This window comes from Cylas formicarius, unplaced genomic scaffold, assembly GCF_029955315.1.
Source record: "Cylas formicarius isolate icCylForm1 unplaced genomic scaffold, icCylForm1.1 PGA_scaffold_3__17_contigs__length_32017465, whole genome shotgun sequence".
NCBI lineage: Eukaryota > Metazoa > Arthropoda > Insecta > Coleoptera > Brentidae > Cylas > Cylas formicarius.
This window is the reverse complement of record NW_026844326.1, coordinates 30035183-30053813: the sequence shown is the minus strand read 5'-3', so window position 1 is coordinate 30053813 and position 18631 is coordinate 30035183. Positions and strand designations below refer to the sequence as shown.

The 18631-nt window shown below is 40.6% G+C and overlaps 5 protein-coding genes across 5 annotated transcripts; 3 read left to right on the top strand and 2 right to left on the bottom strand.

Moving 5' to 3' along the window:
* Nucleotides 1-93: 93 nt before the first annotated feature.
* On the top strand, nucleotides 94-859 carry LOC132699429 (trafficking protein particle complex subunit 4). The gene is made up of 2 exons (XM_060666128.1): nucleotides 94-329; nucleotides 380-859. The coding sequence occupies exons 1-2, from the start codon at nucleotides 155-157 to the stop codon at nucleotides 856-858; spliced, it is 654 nt and encodes a 217-aa protein (XP_060522111.1). The 5' UTR covers nucleotides 94-154; the 3' UTR covers nucleotide 859.
* A 322-nt stretch (nucleotides 860-1181) lies between these two features.
* Nucleotides 1182-5196, bottom strand: LOC132699428 (pachytene checkpoint protein 2 homolog). The gene is made up of 7 exons (XM_060666127.1): nucleotides 5042-5196; nucleotides 4828-4981; nucleotides 4570-4767; nucleotides 4292-4519; nucleotides 4099-4225; nucleotides 3821-4041; nucleotides 1182-1434 (listed from the first exon to the last, which is right to left on the bottom strand). The coding sequence occupies exons 1-7, from the start codon at nucleotides 5083-5085 to the stop codon at nucleotides 1189-1191; spliced, it is 1218 nt and encodes a 405-aa protein (XP_060522110.1). The 5' UTR covers nucleotides 5086-5196; the 3' UTR covers nucleotides 1182-1188.
* LOC132699427 (guanine nucleotide-binding protein-like 3 homolog) lies at nucleotides 5156-7311 on the bottom strand. The gene has a single exon (XM_060666126.1). The coding sequence runs from the start codon at nucleotides 6982-6984 to the stop codon at nucleotides 5251-5253; it is 1734 nt and encodes a 577-aa protein (XP_060522109.1). The 5' UTR covers nucleotides 6985-7311; the 3' UTR covers nucleotides 5156-5250.
* Nucleotides 7312-7652: 341 nt separating this feature from the next.
* On the top strand, nucleotides 7653-17924 carry LOC132698904 (chitin deacetylase 1). Its single transcript, XM_060665219.1, has 7 exons — nucleotides 7653-8902; nucleotides 8956-9035; nucleotides 9128-9361; nucleotides 9573-9794; nucleotides 13877-14117; nucleotides 16835-17106; nucleotides 17163-17924. Exons 2-7 carry the CDS (start codon nucleotides 8981-8983, stop codon nucleotides 17684-17686), a joined length of 1548 nt encoding a protein of 515 aa, XP_060521202.1. The 5' UTR covers nucleotides 7653-8902; nucleotides 8956-8980; the 3' UTR covers nucleotides 17687-17924.
* Nucleotides 9919-13882, top strand: LOC132698903 (nucleolar protein 10). The gene has a single exon (XM_060665218.1). It carries the CDS (start codon nucleotides 9934-9936, stop codon nucleotides 11959-11961), a length of 2028 nt encoding a protein of 675 aa, XP_060521201.1. The 5' UTR covers nucleotides 9919-9933; the 3' UTR covers nucleotides 11962-13882.
* Nucleotides 17925-18631: the final 707 nt, after the last annotated feature.

Below are 18631 nucleotides of genomic sequence, written 5' to 3'. Positions count from 1 at the left end.
TTCGCCAAAGTATCAAATAATAGTTAGACCATCGAACACCCAATGCATCCTCCACGCATGGGCCTTCCATGAAAAAGGAAGAAGAATCACAATTCAAGGTTAGGGTAATATTTTGCTGTTTACGTTCCTAAACATCAATGTTCCGGCGACCGAAATGGTTATTTACGGGATTTATATAGTTTCCAAGTCGGGCGGCTTGATATTCAACTACGACCACACTGTGCCCAAAATCGAAACGGAGAAAAAGTTCTCGTACCCGCTCGACATCAAGCTGCGCTTCGAAAACAAGAAAGTAAGCGTCGAGTTCGGCCAAAGGGACGGCATCCAGGGTAAAAATAAGCAGGGCGCGTTTAACGTTTGATTGTAACTCGAATTACAGTCGGACACGTGCTGAGCTCAGTCAACGGGATCCCGGTAACAGGGCGCCAATTGGACGATGGCAGGGACGCGTTCGATGTTATCGAGGCCCGCGAAAATTACCCGATAACGTTGAAATTCAGCAGACCCAAAATGACGACCAATGAGAAAATCTTCCTCGCCAGCATGTTTTATCCGCTGTTCGCGATGGCCAGCCAGTTGAGTCCCGAGCCCAAGAGTTCGGGCATCGAAGTGCTCGAAGCGGACACCTTCCGGCTTCAGTGTTTTCAAACGTTGACTGGCGTCAAAATAATGGTGGTCGGGGATCCGCACCAGAGCGGTTTAGATATATTTTTGAAGCGGGTCTACGAACTGTACGCGGATTATGCCCTAAAAAATCCGTTTTATTCACTGGAAATGCCCATCAGGTGCGAGTTGTTCGATGTCAACCTGAAAAGCCTCTTGGAACAGGTGGACAAATCCGGCATAGCCAGTATTTAATTGCTGTAATCTTCTCCTTGGACGTTCTTATTATTATTATACAGAGGGTTAAACGTTTTTTTTTAAACTACAAAAGGCTGCCAACTCGTCCTTAATTCGTTTGTGTGAGAATATGGTCTAGTAGCTATATGGTAGACATATAGAGACCCTGCTTATATATGGAACTTGTGAAGCAACTATGAGAAACAATGGCCTCTGTTAGAATCGATACATTTTAAACACGCCACAAACGCAATTTGTTAAGTGGACGCGTGGGAAATGAAATAAGGTACCAAAAGGAAAGCCTCAAATAATTTATTGTACCTCGAAAATTATAACAACGCAAAAAAATCAAGTTTTCATCAACAGTTTTCGATCGGAGTGTTCCCTCTCGACCGCGAGTTCCATGGCGTGCAAAAACCGCGCGAGGTCCACGGGACGGTCCGTCAAAAACAACGCGTACGCCAAAAACGGGATTTTTCTCAACGAACGGCCGCTTAGACCGACGCTTTTCTCGCACAAACCATTCAAAACGGCGCCACAATCCCGCAAATCGTCCCCACTATCGTTATCGTCCATCGGTTTTATTATTTTCGCCTGCAAATTGAAACGCCCGTGTGGCGGAAACCCGTAACAAATCGGAATTTGCGTAATTTTTAAATAAAGTTAGGTTAGGTCAATAATTTTCTTTTTGTTGTACTGGCCGCGTATGTTTACATTTTACACGAACGTTTACTGTAATAAAATGGACCACGAAGAAAAATTTAAAGCTTCGTTATTAAATCTCTATAATAAAAAAAAAAGTAACAAATGAACACCCTCAGCGCCATCTATCTCCCCGTAGAAGAATTAGCCTTCAACCAGAACGCCTCATTGAAGTAGATACGTAGATATAAAATATTTTTATTTCTTAGTGTTTTCATTCTGGAATTGGAAGAAGACCTCATGAAGCCCTGTTTGGGGTTCCTTGGGGTGATGGTTTAAACGACCTTCCTAATTCCTCAGAAAAAAATATTTATGCTTAAGAACGAAGATTTAGAACTGCATAAAAACTTACATGATGAAAATCCCCCTCGGGGCAATCAAGACACTGACAGCCAATATAGTTTTCTAAAGATTTTTTTTTTCATTACTATAAATTGTTTTTCTATTAGTTAGATTGTAAAGGATAATTTATAAACTAACTAGCTAATATAGTTTTTTAAATAATTTCAAGTAAATTAATCAAATGTTTGGCTATTTTGTATTACTATAATTTATGATTTTATATTAGCTAGATTGTAAATGATAGATAGTTAACTAACCAGCTAATATCGTTTTCTCAATAATTTCAAGTAAAAATTATTCAAATGTTTGGCTATTTTGTATTACCACAACTTATGGTTTTACATTGGCTAGATTGTAATGGATAGTTTATAAACTAACCAGCTAATATAGTTTTTTAAATAATTTCAAGTAAATTAACCAGCTAATATAGTTTTCTAAATAATTTCAAGTAATTTAGTCAAATGTTTGGCTATTTTGTATTACCACAACTTATGGTTTTACATTAGCTAGATTGTAATGGATAGTTTATAAACTAACCAGCTAATATAGTTTTTTAAATAATTTCAAGTAAATTAACCAGCTAATATAGTTTTCTACATAATTTCAAGTGAATTAGTCAGATGTTTGGCTATTTTGTATTACCACAACTTATGGTTTTACATTAGCTAGATTGTAATGGATAGTTTATAAACTAACCAGCTAATATAGTTTTTTAAATAATTTCAAGTAAATTAACCAGCTAATATAGTTTTCTACATAATTTCAAGTGAATTAGTCAGATGTTTGGCTATTTTGTATTACCACAACTTATGGTTTTACATTAGCTAGATTGTAATGGATAATTTATAAACTAACTAGCTAATATAGTTTTTTAAATAATTTCAAGTAAATTAGTCAAATGTTTGGCTATTTTGTATTACTATAATTTATGATTTTATATTAGCTAGATTGTAAATGATAGATAGTTAACTAACCAGCTAATATCGTTTTCTCAATAATTTCAAGTAAAAATTATTCAAATGTTTGGCTATTTTGTATTACCACAACTTATGGTTTTACATTGGCTAGATTGTAATGGATAGTTTATAAACTAACCAGCTAATATAGTTTTTTAAATAATTTCAAGTAAATTAACCAGCTAATATAGTTTTCTAAATAATTTCAAGTAAATTAGTCAAATGTTTGGCTATTTTGTATTACCACAACTTATGGTTTTACATTGGCTAGATTGTAATGAATAGTTTATAAACTAACCAGCTAATATAGTTTTTTAAATAATTTTAAGTAAATTAACCAGCTGATATAGTTTTCTAAATAATTTCAAATAAATTAGTCAAATGTTTGACTATTTCGTATTACTATAAATTATGGTTTTACTTTAGCTAGATTGTAATGGATAGTTTATAAACTAACCAACTAATATAGTTTTTTAAATAATTTCAAGTAAATTAACCGGCTAATATAGTTTTCTAAATAATTTCAAGTAAATTAGTCAGATGTTTGGCTATTTTGTATTACCACAATTTATGGCTTTACATTGGCTAGATTGTAATGGATAGTTTGTAAACTAACCAGCTAATATAGTTTTTTAAATAATTTCAAGTAAATTAACCAGCTAATATAGTTTTCTAAATAATTTCAAATAAATTAGTCAAATATTTGTCTATTTCGTATTACTATAAATTATGGTTTTATATTAGCTAGATTGTAACAGACAGCGTGTAAACTGACCAGCTAATATAGTTTTCTAAATAATTTCAAGCAAATCAGTTAACACTCTTGGTTAGTTTATAAAATAGGCACTAGGTTAGATGACAATGGGTTTTCTATTCAAATAGCCAACAGTTTAGTTAGCTTGCAAACTACACAGCCCCTACCTACATTGCCCCTTTCTCATAACTTACTGATTCCAAGGCACAGTAGGCCCTTTATTTACCTTAAATAATTCCGTTAAACACGATTGGTATATTTTGTACATGGCATGCACGGTGGGTGGTCCCAAGTACTGCTTTATATCGGCCCTACTTATAAAAGCAATGTCGATGGCCTCGGTCATGTTGGACGTGGCCAATATTAAAACGTTCGGAAACCTTTTAATCTGATCCAGTTGGGTCAACATGGCGTTCACCACTCTTATGGAATCGGACGGTTCGGTCCCTATTAAAAATTTCAAAATGTCAACTTCTGTCGACTCGCCATTTGCGAAAAATTTACCCGACACACACTGATCCCTCGCGTGAGCTAAAGACTCCACCTCGTCGATTAGTAAACAAACGAGCATTTTTTCGTTTTCGCATATTTCCCTGATTTTCGAGAACATGTTGTTTACTAGCTTGCCGCTCTAGAAAAAGCAACCCAGCAACCCGCTTTAATTTGACCAGTTATTTCTCATTACACTTGCACTTACCTCTGAAAACCACTTCGAGAACAGACTGTGACTGTTAATTTCAATAAGCAAGCCCGAGCTGAACCTATCGCTCAATTGTATTGATAATTTGTGAGCTAACGCCTTGGAGAGCGAAGTTTTACCAGTACCAGGGGGACCGTGCATTAAAATGACCCTATTACAACTCACTATATTCGGATTGACCTTTTTATCTGCGAAATCCATCATCGATCGGGCATACCGCAGCAACTAAAATCAGCGCCGGTCAAATTTCCTCCCCTAACCCTAATACTGCCTACGTTCTCTTTAACATCGTCCTCGTAATATAAATTCTCCCATAAATCGAACAACTCCAAAGACGGCAACCCCAAGTGAGTGGAAATGTTGATTTGCTCTCCGTCTTCGTTGGTCTCCGTTTCCGCGATGGGTCCGAAAGAGTCTAGCATATAAACGAACCAGTTCACTTGTACATCGTTGAAGTCTAGATGGGGCTTTTGCTAAAAAGAAACGGCTCCGTTTGCGATAGTACCCGTTTAAATAACTCTCTCCGCGCTTACGTATGAGGGAATGTTCCCCACGATGACAGACTTTACGTGCGAATGGAACGGGATCTCGTCCTTGCTGAAATCGCACAGGACGCTGTTCGGGGGCACTTTTCGCGTTTCCAGATAATTTCGCACCACCGTTACGAGACTCTGCTTTGTTATGTTACTGAAACGTAGACCGCACTTGTTTTGCGAAAACACTTCAAGCACGTCCGATTATCGTTACCTGTGAGACTTGAGGATTATTTCTATGTCCACCGAGTTCGCCATTTCATTTGAATTATTTCAAACAAAGTTAGGTTCCAAATAACGTCTTTTCTTCTTCTTTTCCCGACGGTCCCATGTACCAAGGAAGCTTGACCACAGACGGGCTCACCTGATAACGCGCTACCGATATCGGGGGGTACAAGAAAAACCGAGCAACAGAAAAATCTTTTATTGAACGTAATCTGTATCGAAATCGTAATCCTCGGACGGTTTCAATTTTTTACTCGACGAGTCGTCTGCCAGAGAAAAACTTTCCAAACCGGTGGACAACTGCAAAGCCACTTTTTCCTTTCTCCTCTTGTCTTTTTTCTGTTTTTTAAACTGCGCCTTCTTCACGCGGTTCAACATCTGGTTTCCTTCCAACGACATTTCCGGATCCGCTTTGCCAGCCGTGTTCTTCTCCTTCTTCGGCAGTTTCTTTTTCGTCACCACCGCAACGTTGGCGCCCAGCAAACCTCCCGTCTGATCCTCGACGTCCATCTTATTGTCCAACGAATCGACCGGTCCCAAACTGTCCAGTATGAATCCCCGTTTCGCGTCCGACGACTCTTTTTCGATTTTATTCAAAACGTCCACCTCCATAACCTCCAAATTGTCCAAATCGAACTCTTTCCCCAATTCCGAAACTATCGCGTAGGAACCGTCCCCCTCGGGGCTTCTTTCTGGAGGTAATGTATAATAACGAATTTTCCCGTTATTCCAGTCCTCCAGCAGAGCCCTGGCGGCCGCGTTCGCATCGGGAACGCCCCCTTTTCTATACTGACCGTGCCTGGTAGCTTTCAAGCTGTAAAACTCGTCGGGACTGCCGTAGTCCGCGATACCATACAGTTCCATCATTTGCTGCTTCGATACCCTCTGCAAGATGGCGTTCGCGGGCGTCACGGGATCCGCGAGGGCCGAAATTTTCACCGCGTTTCGCAGCGCGGCGCTGTCGTCGCTACCGGAGGCGAAAACGATACCGGGCGAATCCAGGAGTTTGATTTTCGAGTCCAACTGTACGACTTGCATGGCCCTCGTAACACCGGGCGTGGCCCCCACATTGCACACCCGCGACCGCTTCAAACTGTTTATCACGGAGCTTTTTCCCACGTTGGGCAGACCTACGATGCCGACGGTAATGGACGTTTTAATGGCTTTATTTCGACAATAATTGCCCAGCAAGGACATTACGAGTTCGGCGCCGACAGCCGCAGAGCCTTTGACCGTGTTCTCCGATTTGCTAAACTTCCGCTGCCCCAAGTTCCTGCTCTGACTTTGCACGGACGCTTTGAACGCTACAGCGGGTACGGTTTGCTTAAGATACTTCAGCCACTGGTCCAAAACATCGCGCGGCACTAAATCCGCCTTGTTCAGTAACAGCACCAACTTTTTGCCGCCCCCCAATTCGTTCACCGCCTGCTCTACCTGACGGCACCTGGTGCCCAACGGATCCCGCGCGTCCACCACTTCCAGCACCACGTCAGCAGCTTCGATCACCTTCTTGAACTCTTTGTAATATTGTTTCAAGGATTTTTCTTGTTTCGCGTCGCGTTCTTCTTTACCGGCCGCGTCAGGCGTTAAAGTTTCGTGCAGGTTTCCTCTCGCCTCTGCGCTCCTCACCATGCCTTCCAGACCGGACTTTAGCTGCTCGCTTTTCCGTCGTTGCTTCTCCGATTTCTGCGCCTCCTTGAGCCTCTGTTTTTCCTCCTCCTTTTGCTTTTTCAACGCCTCCACCTCCTTGAGGATGTCTTCCTTGAACGGGCAAATGTTCGGCACCTCGATCAATTTCTGTTTCGTTTTTTTCGGGTCCTTTTTCGCCTGCCGCCTCAGTTTCCGATTGTGCTCGCGCACTTTCTTCTCGATCTTGTACCGCCGCTTCGCGGGCATCCGTTTCGATTGTTTTTTAAGGCGATTTTTGGCCATTTTTTTCCCGAAATTTGGAGCGTGAGGACCTACGTAACCTCAAAAAGGATTCGAATATTTATCATCTTCTTAAGCTTCTTGGCCTCTGCCCTGAGCAATTCGCCAGCTCGTTAGGTGTGAAGCACTTTATTTACATTTGGTTACTAACTTTACAAAACGTTTCGTCCTTTTTCAAGCGGCTAGACAGTTAGTAAAAAAAACGAGACGACAAAGAACATAGGCTATTCACATTTCGGATTGGATTGAATTTGTTATGTTGTGTTTGTTATGTTATGTTTGTTATTTTGTTATAGTTATGTCTTCTATGTTTCCTTATTTTATTTATATTACAAAGATCCTCTGTTACGAAGTGCAAATGGCGCCCCTCATAGTTTTATCTGGTTATAGCTACAGAAAGTTGAAATGGTTCTACTCACTCGCTGGGGGTGACGTAGTTGTGTATTGGCGCTAGAAACTGACCAGAGTTTTGGACTTTGCGTATTTTAAGTAGCTAATATAGCGTTTTGTTTGGGTAATCGCTCGTTATTTTCATTTAATGTCAACATTAAATCGTTTTACTTATTTAATAATTATTGGGAAGTAGGTTAGGGTAGGGTCTCAGATAGGGTAAAAATAATATTGCAATCAGGTTTGGCATATCTGTATTATCTTGAAATACATATATTAATTAAATATTGTGACACATAAATACATAAAACTAGGGGACAAAACGATTTTCTTGTAAAACTTTGTGTTTTACGGCATTCTACCACTTTAAATATACAAAAATCAACAAATACTTTAGATGGGTTCTGATGTTGCTAAAAGCTCAGACAATATCTGCTGAGCTTCTTTTTCGGCATTTTTGGAATGAAGTTTTCTGGTTAAATAATAATAGGGTGGGAACAGCAGTTTTTTTTAGAATCTCTTTTAAAAGTAAACCTAAAATTTAAATTTTGTGGTGAATTTAATGTGTTACTCAAGACAAAAAACATAATAACTCATTTTGTAAGTCTCTTTCATAATCATTTTCAGTAAAATCAACTGAGGAGACATAGCTTTTATCTAGATTAAGTTTGTCCTCTCTTCTAAATCGAACTATCCACTCGTTCCGAATAGTTCGGGATACTAGATCTTTCCCTTTGGGAAAGCGTTGAAAACTACATTTTCGAGACCTTGCTTTGATCAAAATAGTTGTTATTGCACCCATACATGGCACATCTCGTTCCAGGCATACCTAACTATTTATTATGTGTAATGTTTTGAGCTTACCTCGTAACTAATAACGCCGCTAAAAAGCAGCACGAACACAAAACTTTTAGGTTTTTGTTTAAGATTAAAAATACAGTTTCTCTCAATTCTCGCCACTTAAGCGCATACAATTTTATAGTATTTGTTAAAGCTTAAAAACACTGTTTTGTCTAAGTTTTCTTTACAGAAATACAATTAACACAAACACAACACAACAAATGCATTGACAGAATACATAAAAACCGTTAGAGGACTTCGGTTACGTCACAAGCGACCACGTGCGATCGATAATTTTGGCGAACGTATGTCTTATGGGATTGGGCAATCCTATTAGATTTACAATTCTTGGGTTCTACCAATTTTATTATTTGGTCGTTGTTGAACACTTATAAAAACCTCAATGGTTCTTCTTCTTTAATACGCAGCAACCCTCAGCACAGTTACAATGGCAGAGGTTAAAGGGTAACCAATAAAATGAATACCGGCTGGTGTAAATAAATAAAATTATGAGCAAAACATTTACACGACTTAAAAAATTATTTTTGCGGACGATATGTGTTCGCATAAAAGCATAATTTATTCCTTTCCCGTTTCGTTCGCGTATCGCATTTAAAAATGCCCAAAGCGAGTCGCGTGACACTTTTTGTTCGTATTCTAGTCGTTAGGCCGTGAAAGCTCGAGCAATTATGTAGGGAGAAATAAAATGATATCTATACGCGTGTGACACTTTTTCGTTTCTAGCGGCTTCCTACGCAGCGCGCGTTGTATGATGAACGAAACCAATTCGTTTTTAAATTTTGTGTTTTTGTCGTTTTTTATCTGTAAGTGTGGTGGTTTTATCTCTTCCTGACTTCCCTTAATAGATTGTGAAAAATAAACACATCCTATAATCGTCTCGTCTCGAACTTTTAAGGTGCCGCTTGCGAAACCACAATAAAATGTATCGAAAACGAGAGATTCTACCGCAATCCCGATCTCAACAACACCCTAAAAGGCGGCTCGCCGACAAACGAAGAATGTGCCAAGTATTATTTATGTTTGGAAGGCGAAGTGTTTTCGTTTAAATGCTCGCCCGGGCTACTTTTCGACGTGTCCAGGCAGATTTGCGATATTAGCGCCAGCGTGAAAAACTGCCAGCAATTCACGGGTAACAAACAACGCGAACGTTGCTTTTCCTTTAATTAAGGTCGTCGTTCACGTTAATTACGCCGTTGCACAATCCACATTCGATGGAAATCTCGCGAAAATTACGAAACCATGCGTTCGGGCGTAATCTTCCAGCGCCATTAAAAAAAAACAAAAGAAAATGCAGTTAATTGTCGCGACGGCACTTTTAAGCGCGGGCGTTTACTTTTCAGAAAGCGGCACGACGTCATCGAACCAATGCCCGGATCCCGATTACCGAAAATGTGAAGATGGGGCGGCGATGTGCATACCGGGCGACTATTTTTGTGACGGGGCGCCGGACTGCCCGGACCGGAGCGACGAAACGCGGTGCGACCACATCGAAGACGTCTACGCTGCCCAAGTCTGCGACCCGACAAAGTGTCAACTGCCGAAGTGTTTTTGTTCCGTAAACGGCAAGTATTTTATCGTACACAAATCTTCTTCTTTTACTTCGAACGGCCCCTTGTATAGACGCCAATTTTCTTCTTCAAACTATAATTTCACACGTTAACGATCATAAATAAGAAGACAAGTACCGTAACCTCGCTCGCGATGGAGGTGTCGCAGCCGAATGAAGTGAAAATCTACAACCTGAGTGCGGGGAAAGTGCTGCCGGAATGGTTGTCGGAACGAAAGAGGCGCGCGCTGCTCAAGAAAAACGTGGACCTGCGGCGGCAAATCGAGCTCATCCAAGACTTCGACATGCCGGGGCTCAGCCACACGGTGAAGGTGTCGCGTGACGGGCAATACATACTCGCCACGGGCACTTATAAACCTCGCGTAAAATGTTTCGACGTCAACAACTTGTCGTTAAAGTTCGAAAGGTGTTTCGATTCGGACGCGGTCACGTTCGAAATTCTAAGCGACGATTACAGCAAGTTGGTGTTTTTGCAGTGCGACAGGTACGTCGAATTCCACGTGGCTCACGGCAGGTACCATAGGATGCGCATACCAAAATACGGCCGGGACATGCGGTACCACTACCAGGACTGCGATCTGTACGTGGTAGGCGCGTCGTCCGACATTTATCGGATAAACCTCGAACGCGGTCAGTTTCTGACCCCGTTCCAAAGCAAAGCGTCCGATATAAATCGGTGCACCATCAACCCCGTTCATAATTTGTTGATGTGCGGTACCCAAGAGGGCAGGGTGGAAGCGTGGGACCCCAGAGTGAAAGAAATGGTCGGTTCTCTGGACTGCGCGTTTCAGTGCCTATCTCTCAACAAAGAAATACGGAGCGTGCCTTCCGTAACCGCTCTAAAATGCAACGGGGCCCTGCAGATGGGCGCGGGTACCGCCACCGGTCAAGTCCTGCTCTACGATCTAAGATCCGACAAGCCCTATACCGTTAAAGACCACTTGTACGGGTTCGCTATCAGGGACGTCGACTTTCATCACCAGCAGGACTTGGTCATGTCGTTGGACAGGTCGGTTTTGAAGATATGGAACCAAAACGACGGGAAAATTTACACTTCCATAGAGTCGTCGGCCGATTTTAATAACCTGTGCGTGGTGCCCAACACGGGGCTCCTGTTCCTCGCGAACGAGGCTCCAAAGATGCTGACGTACTACATACCGAGTTTAGGCGCGGCGCCCAAATGGGCCGGGTTCCTCGACTCTCTCACGGAAGAACTCGAAGAATCCAACGTGGAGACCGTATACGACGACTATAAATTCGTCGACGGGGCGGAGCTCGAGAGTTTGGGCCTCGAGCACCTGATAGGTACGCCGTTGTTGCGCGCCTACATGCACGGTTACTTCGTCGACGTCAGGCTTTACAACAAGGCGAAATCTATTGCGGAACCGTTTAAATTCGAAGAGTACCGCAAGAAGAAGATCCGGGAGACTATCGAGCAGGAGCGAGGCAGTCGGGTGCAGGTCGAACGCCTACCCAAAGTGAACAGAGAACTGGCTTTGAAACTGATGGAGGACGCAGGGAAATCGAAGAAGAAAAAAGGAGAGAGCGCGAGCTTGCTGTCGGACGGAAGGTTCAAAGCGCTCTTCGAAAACCCCGACTTCGAGGTTGACAAGACTACCGACGAGTACCGTCTGCTTAACCCGGTCCTATCCAAGCTGGGCAAGACCAAAAAGGCGGCCATTCCCGACGATTTCGAGACGGTGGAAGATAAACTGGAGGAACGAGACGAGGGTATAATGTCCGACGATTTCGCGAGCGAAGAGAGCTCCGATGACGAACACCAATGGACCGCGGAAGTGAAGAAAGAGTACAGGACGTTGCAACGGGAACGCAGAGCGAGGGAGAGGGAGGAGGAGGAGGAGGAGGAGGAACCCGCGACCAAGCAACCAAAGTTGTACGAGATGAGGCACGGGGAGGAGTACACTGGCCTGGACAGCTTCAAGAGGAAACCAAACAAGTTGACGTTGGGCGAGAGACTCGAGGACGAGTCCCAAGTCAGGATGTTGGGCTCGATCGGTAACCGGGAAATGTCCTTTTCTACGGTAAGAAAATCTAACAGGACGGTCGAAATAAGAAACAAGAGGCACGTGGAGGAGAGGCGAAGGATCGTCCGGAAAGGCTTCAAGCAGAAGCCGGGATTGTTTTCGCAGAAGAGAAGATAAGGACTCGGCCTGTCTTTGAAACTTGTATATTTATAAATATTTTTTAAATAAACACAATTCTAAGAGAACGAATGAGGTGGGTCATTATCAAGGTTGGGGCGATTTTAATCGAGTGTTTTATATCACGATTAAAATCACTTAATATTTTAATTTCAATCAAACTCCTATTTTGAAATTTTTTTTATTAAGAATATATACTTCTATTGACTCTAAGGAAGCAATTACACACAGGAACTGTTTTATTATTGGTGGCTGTTTCGTAATTTCTGGCTTATCCTATTGTGATATGCACCACTGCTTTTCATTATTTAATCCGAAAACTTTTTTTTTTTAAATGAGCAACTGCCGGCATTCAATTTTAATACTAATAGTAAAAGTAAAGTGTACAGACTATAAAATGGTATGGCGTTGCTTATATCGATCCTGATTTTTTTGTATTTTTGATAAAAGAAATTCTAGAAGATATATTGTAAATGTTTTCACTGCTCTGCAGTACCTGGGCTAGTACGGTTTTTTCTCTGCAAAATATCAAGAGCAACTGATACTGGTTTTAAAATGCTTAAATATTATTTTGCTGAATGTAAGCCCAATATGTGACACCTTTTGGTCGAATCAACTTGGTTCGTTTTCTTCACAAATTTTTAATAATATATCCCGCTGAATGACGTACACCTGTAAACACTCAGCAACGCTATTCCATCACTTGGAAGGTCCTAGGGGACCCCCATTGGTGCACAAATGATCAGGGCCGGAAAAAAAAAAATTTTTTTAAATGTCTGTCCGTTCTCTGTTCTTTGCCAACGCTCCATAAAAATGGGAATAGCTTCCGAGCGGTTCCGAGCTAGAGCACTGAAATGTACCTCCTTTTTAACCCTCCACGAGATACATAAGCCTATAAAAAATGCCCCCGATCTGACGCCGGCGTATATCTATTGTTTTCGATTTTCGACTGTTTTTTGAATATCGCTATGAAACACGATAAGTGTCCGAAATTTGAAGCCATCGACTCCAAATTTGGCTAGGCCCGTGACGGAAAAATAATTTTCTCGAAAACCATTTACTCTATTGGAAAAATTCATGGACCAGGGAATGTGGGAGATTCAGGGCTACCTTTACTTCGAATATATTTTGAGTTATATAGAGGGTGTTTCGTTTATGAGCAAAAAATCTAAAAAATCCTAAAAATTTTCATTTCTTGGGTAGATTACTAGTTTTAAATGAAAAATTGAAACATATAAGACAGTTTGAATTGAGCAGTATCGTAAACTGTGTTGAGAGCTACAATTTTCTGATTTACAGTTCATGTCTATTATGCAGGGTGCGTGAGATATTTGAATAAAAATATTATTGTAAATCGCTTACACAAATTTTTATCTTTACCAAAGTTGGCCGATTATTGGCCACCGTGAAACTCAATTTATACAGGGTGTATGTACAATACAATTACATCGATTTTGCGAAAGTTCCATAGTGACAAGAAACCGCGAAGCGTCTTCTTAATAACGTTTTTCTTGGAGACGGCGTATAACCGGGTCTTAATAAATGTTTAGCTTGTTTTCTACTTCAGAGTTTTCAATGCATCGAAAGCTCGAATTAGTAGCAAAAATTCCCTTAGCTATTTGTTTGTCAATCTGTTCTTTTTCAGCTGCTGATGTTTTGCAAATCGCTTTACAGCCTACATCTTTACTTGGATCTGTTGTTTTAATGCAAAACTTGCTCACGCTACTTTCACTTTTTTCAGCCATCGGGAAAAAAGCTGGTCACGACCGAAATTAAAATCAAAAAATTCATCGACGATATTTGATTATTTTCAATAAAAGTCAAAGTTTGCCCGACACTGGTCCTTGCTGCATCAAAACCCTAATAATAGGCGCTTTTGCCTCTAACAAGGTGATTTATCAGTAATTAAACGTAGGTAACGTCGTTCCCGGAGGACTGGCCGCTTCGGCGGTGCCCCAAATCGTGTTACTCACGTTCGAAGACGCCGTCGACGAGGATAACTTTGAATTTTACAGCTACCTGTTTTCTCAAAACTACACGAACCCCAACGGCTGCCCGATTTCGGCTACTTTTTTCGTCAGCCATCCCCACAACAACTATTACTACGTTCAGAAGTTGTGGAATGCCGGCCACGAGATCGCCGTTCACTCTATTACGTAAGAAACATTTAATTACAGTCGCAATACTCCAGGAACGTAGACCAGACTTATACTTCGACCAGAAATATAGTGCTTTTCAAAACCGCAGGCCCTTATAGAACACACTGCCGAGCAGACCTTACCCGTAACCATTCCAGGACCGTCCTTACCTGTAACCGTTCCAGGGCCGTCCTAGAAATTTATCTACCTACACTAACAAGCGGTATATAAGTACGTTTTTAATCGGAATTTAAATTCAGGTAAAATTTTAGTCTGTAATAGAAAATAATTTTATACCTACCTGTGTTTCATATTCTTTGGTTTGGTTAGTTTAAGTTTATTAGTAATCATTCTTATTTCGTGTGCAACACAGCGTGTGTTGATTCGTGTGCGTATTTTGCAAAATATGTGCGAGTGTAGTGTATCTCGGGAGATGATCTCGCCCAAATATAGAAAACACTATTCTCATTGAAGTTGGTGCCAGCAAGCAAACATCTTTAGAAGAAACGGCCACATTGACGAAAATTCCAACATCAACTGTATGGAAAATTGCCCGGTGTTAAAAGTGGCAGAGATACCTTATGGAAGTGTATTCAACACATGGGTTTAGAATTTAAAAAATTGACAAAAGGCAAGTTTTAATGGAATCTTTTAGAATTCGGAAATGGCGACTGGAATATCTAGAAAAAATTAGGATTTGATAATTATGCAAAAAATCGTGTTAACTCCAATGTCCTCAAACTTATAGAAACTGAAGTTTTTAACATCCCTCCACAAAGTTGGGCAAATTCTGTTAAACATATAGAAAAAGCAGAACAATCGTATATCCATATTGCAAATAATATAGAACAAATAATAATTAGAACAGGCGATGATAGCGATAGTGATACTGATATATTATGTGAATAATTTTAAGTAATTTAAGTAGGTAATAAAAATAATTTGTAATTTTATTTTAGATTTAAACATAAATATATACATAGATAAGTAAATATTGTTTAGTATCTTTCCTAACAAAACCCCAAATAATTATATTCTAAACAAAGTACGGACCTGGTCGGCCATATTTCATTCTTACAGCTTGCCCGGGTCTTTCCCTAATTCGTATCAGTTAGTCACTTTCTTATATCTATGAACATACTTTACCTCTTGCCGAATTACGTTTATGGTACTATGACTAAAATTTGGTGCAGTTTTATTTCTTCTTCTTCTTCGCCACATCAAAATGCTTAATGCTTAATTAAATTAAAAGTTTCTACAAATATTCGTTACCGTCCATCTCAAGACCTACTTAATGCAGATTAGACATCTGTTCGGAGGGTTTTACCACAGTCCGGCGAAGGCCCATACGGTAAAATACTCAACACGTCAAAGCAATGAATGCACTATATTTTTGGTCGTGTTATACCTCTTCATTTCCATCCCGGCGGCACGGTGTCCCGCAAGGATCAGCTATGGGGCCGCTCCTTTTGCACGTTTTATTATGACCACTATTTGCAGACGAAACCACGATTATCTGCGAAAGTTCATCTATTGACGTCTATTGAATTGATCTGTTCATATTGACTCCCTCTGTAAATCTGTAAGTAATCCCTTAATGGTGCAACATTATTTCTTATTATATGCGCTTTCAACTCAGACCAAATATAATAAATATAATAAAATAAATATAATAAAAATGTTTTATTTTTAATAATTCCAGAAGTTTTTTCGTGCAGCTCTCTTCAAAATATAAATCAATTTCGTACAGAAATTCTTTACTTTCTTCTTTATTTGAAGAACTATTTGGCATTTTTTCTGATTTTGACTGAATGATACGATGCATTATCCAACATAATGACAGTATTTGGCGATAGTTTTGACAACAGTTTATTTTCAAACCAGTTTTTTTGACGTTTTTGGCAGAGAATGATAAGGCAGCATGAAGAATTATTCTAGTACACACTTGTTACTGTTATCACACCATCCCTTTTTTACTATCGTGAGTGTCCACCCTCCATTGCGAAATTCTTTGAGATTACATTACCACTATCTATTAATTGTTTGGAACTAAAAAAACATTTTCTTCAAAATAGCACGCACGACTCTTTGCCACAACTAATGTGTAGTTATAGTAATAGTATAGTGTAGTATATACTGTGTATAAGTGTATAGTATAGTAATTAGATCTGCGTGTTGCTCTTTAAAAACTCACGAAGTACAAGCATCTTCTCTCACTTTCCTCTTGACTATCCCATTTGCAACAATTTTTCTTACAGTTGACTTCGGAACTTTGGTCAAGTCACTTGTTTTTATTGCTGCTTCTACTCCCCCTTCCGAATTTCTTATAAAATTATAAACATTCAAAACAAATTGTTTAGCATCCGAAGATCAATGGATCCGTTTTTTTGTTTGCTGAGGTAGATCCTCCTCTAAATTGTCATTAGGTTCGATTACCATCTGCATTGTTTTCCATATCTTCTTCTAACAGGATTATCTGCTTCATTCCACGGTCTCCACATTTTAAAGTGTTAAAAAAACAGAAGCCTTCGAAAAATGTTTAATTGTAAGATGCTAATAAATATTTATCTGTATTCGTATGACACACCTTCATCTATAGTCTTATATATATATTTTTGGTCGTATTATACCAGTGTCACCGCACAATCGACCTTGCTTTCATCCGGTTATGCTAGTACCTACTGCTAGTAGGTTAAGTGGTGATAGAATTTGGAAAAACGTATAAAAAAATTCAGGCACAAACTCCCGGATAAATGGTGGTCAGACAACGCGACCCTGGAAGATTGGTTCGACGAAATGGTGGGCGGAGCCAACATACTGCACAAGTTCTCGAAAATAAGACTGTCGGACATCGCGGGCGTCCGGGCTCCCTTCTTGCGGATCGGTTGGAACCGGCAGTTCCTGATGATGAAGGAGTTCGGTTTCCTGTACGACAGCTCGATAGTCGCGCCATTTTCCCAGACTCCCTTATGGCCCTACACTTTGGATTACAAGATGCCACACAAATGTAAGCACCCTTTTGGTAGAATCAATGTAATGGCGTCTAAATAAAGGCTCTTTAAGGTTACCGGCAGCGGTGCCCCACGCGCTCCTACCCCGGCCTTTGGCAAATGGTGATCAATCAACTCGAAGCGGGTGACGTCAGCTGCGCCACTTTAGATTCGTGCCCGTCCGACCTCACCGGTCAACAGGTGTACGAAATATTAACGAGAAATTTCGATAGACACTACGGGACCAACAGGGCCCCGTTCGGACTGCACTTCCAGGCCAGTTGGTTCGACAACGACGAATACTTGACGGCGTTTCAGGATTTCCTGGACAACGTGCTTTCCAGACCGGACGTTTGGTTCGTGACGAATTCGCAAGCGATCAGGTGGATGCAAGATCCCGTGCCCATCGCGCGGTTCAAAAATTTTCATTACTGGCGCTGCGACACGAGGAACTGGCGCCCCGACGAACTCGCTTGCCTCAAGCCTGAAACGTGCAAGCTGTTCAGCCGCGCTTTCAGGGAGGAAATCGAGATGCAAACTTGCGGCGACTGCCCGAAGAAATACCCGTGGGTTAAAAACGAATTCGGCCTTAATTGACCGTTCCCGAGGCCAAATTATTATTTATGGGTTGGTTTAGTTGTTTTTTACCTATTGTGATTCGTGTAACGTGTTATTTTTTGTGTTATCGTACGTAACCAATTAAAAGTGTATTTAATGACGATTGAAGTTGATCATAACCTCAAAAAATACATACAAAAATGGGGTATGGGCAGCCACATTTCGAAAAGACAGTTCGGTCAGCGAGGCTACCACAATAAAAAAACAATCTAGGTGGCGTTCTAGTATTGGGCAACGGGTAAATTCACAATTGTTACTTACCTACGATTTATCTTCGATCCATTGGCTCGAAGACTTCGCAGTTACGCACTCGCGAGAATATTTTCGAGCGAAAGGTATGAAGGATTTTCGGGACACAAACCAACGTAAACATAAAATAACGACTATTTCGTAAAAGTACGTTTTTATTGGTCCACAAGTGATACCAACACGATCGCGACCTGCACAGACCACAGGTTTATCGGGGTGGATTATTTTTATCGCTACCAGCGACATCTGCAATGCCGATTTGTTTTAAATTTCCCCACGACGAATAATGTAAATCCGTCATACGCGGCAAATTAGCACAGATTGTAATCGATTAATCGGACGCTCGATTGAAAAATATTATAGTTAACTTTTTGTCGAAGTGTGGGTTTTGTTCCATCAAATCTAAGCGGCAATTGAGGTGGGAACTAATATTAAGAGCGGTGAGAACTCGAACCACAGATCAACCTAGGTAAGGAAAATTAAAACTTAGTTCCACTGAAAACCTACTAAAACCACGGTAAAACACAAAGAGCAAGAATACAAACCAATCGAAATTCAAAATGTTTTTCTATAAGTGTCTCTATCGTGTATTACGACATATCGAAACACAACGGCGTTGTCAATAGCGCTGAAATTCTTACGCAGAAGAGCTTTGATTTCTGCAGCAAGTGATCG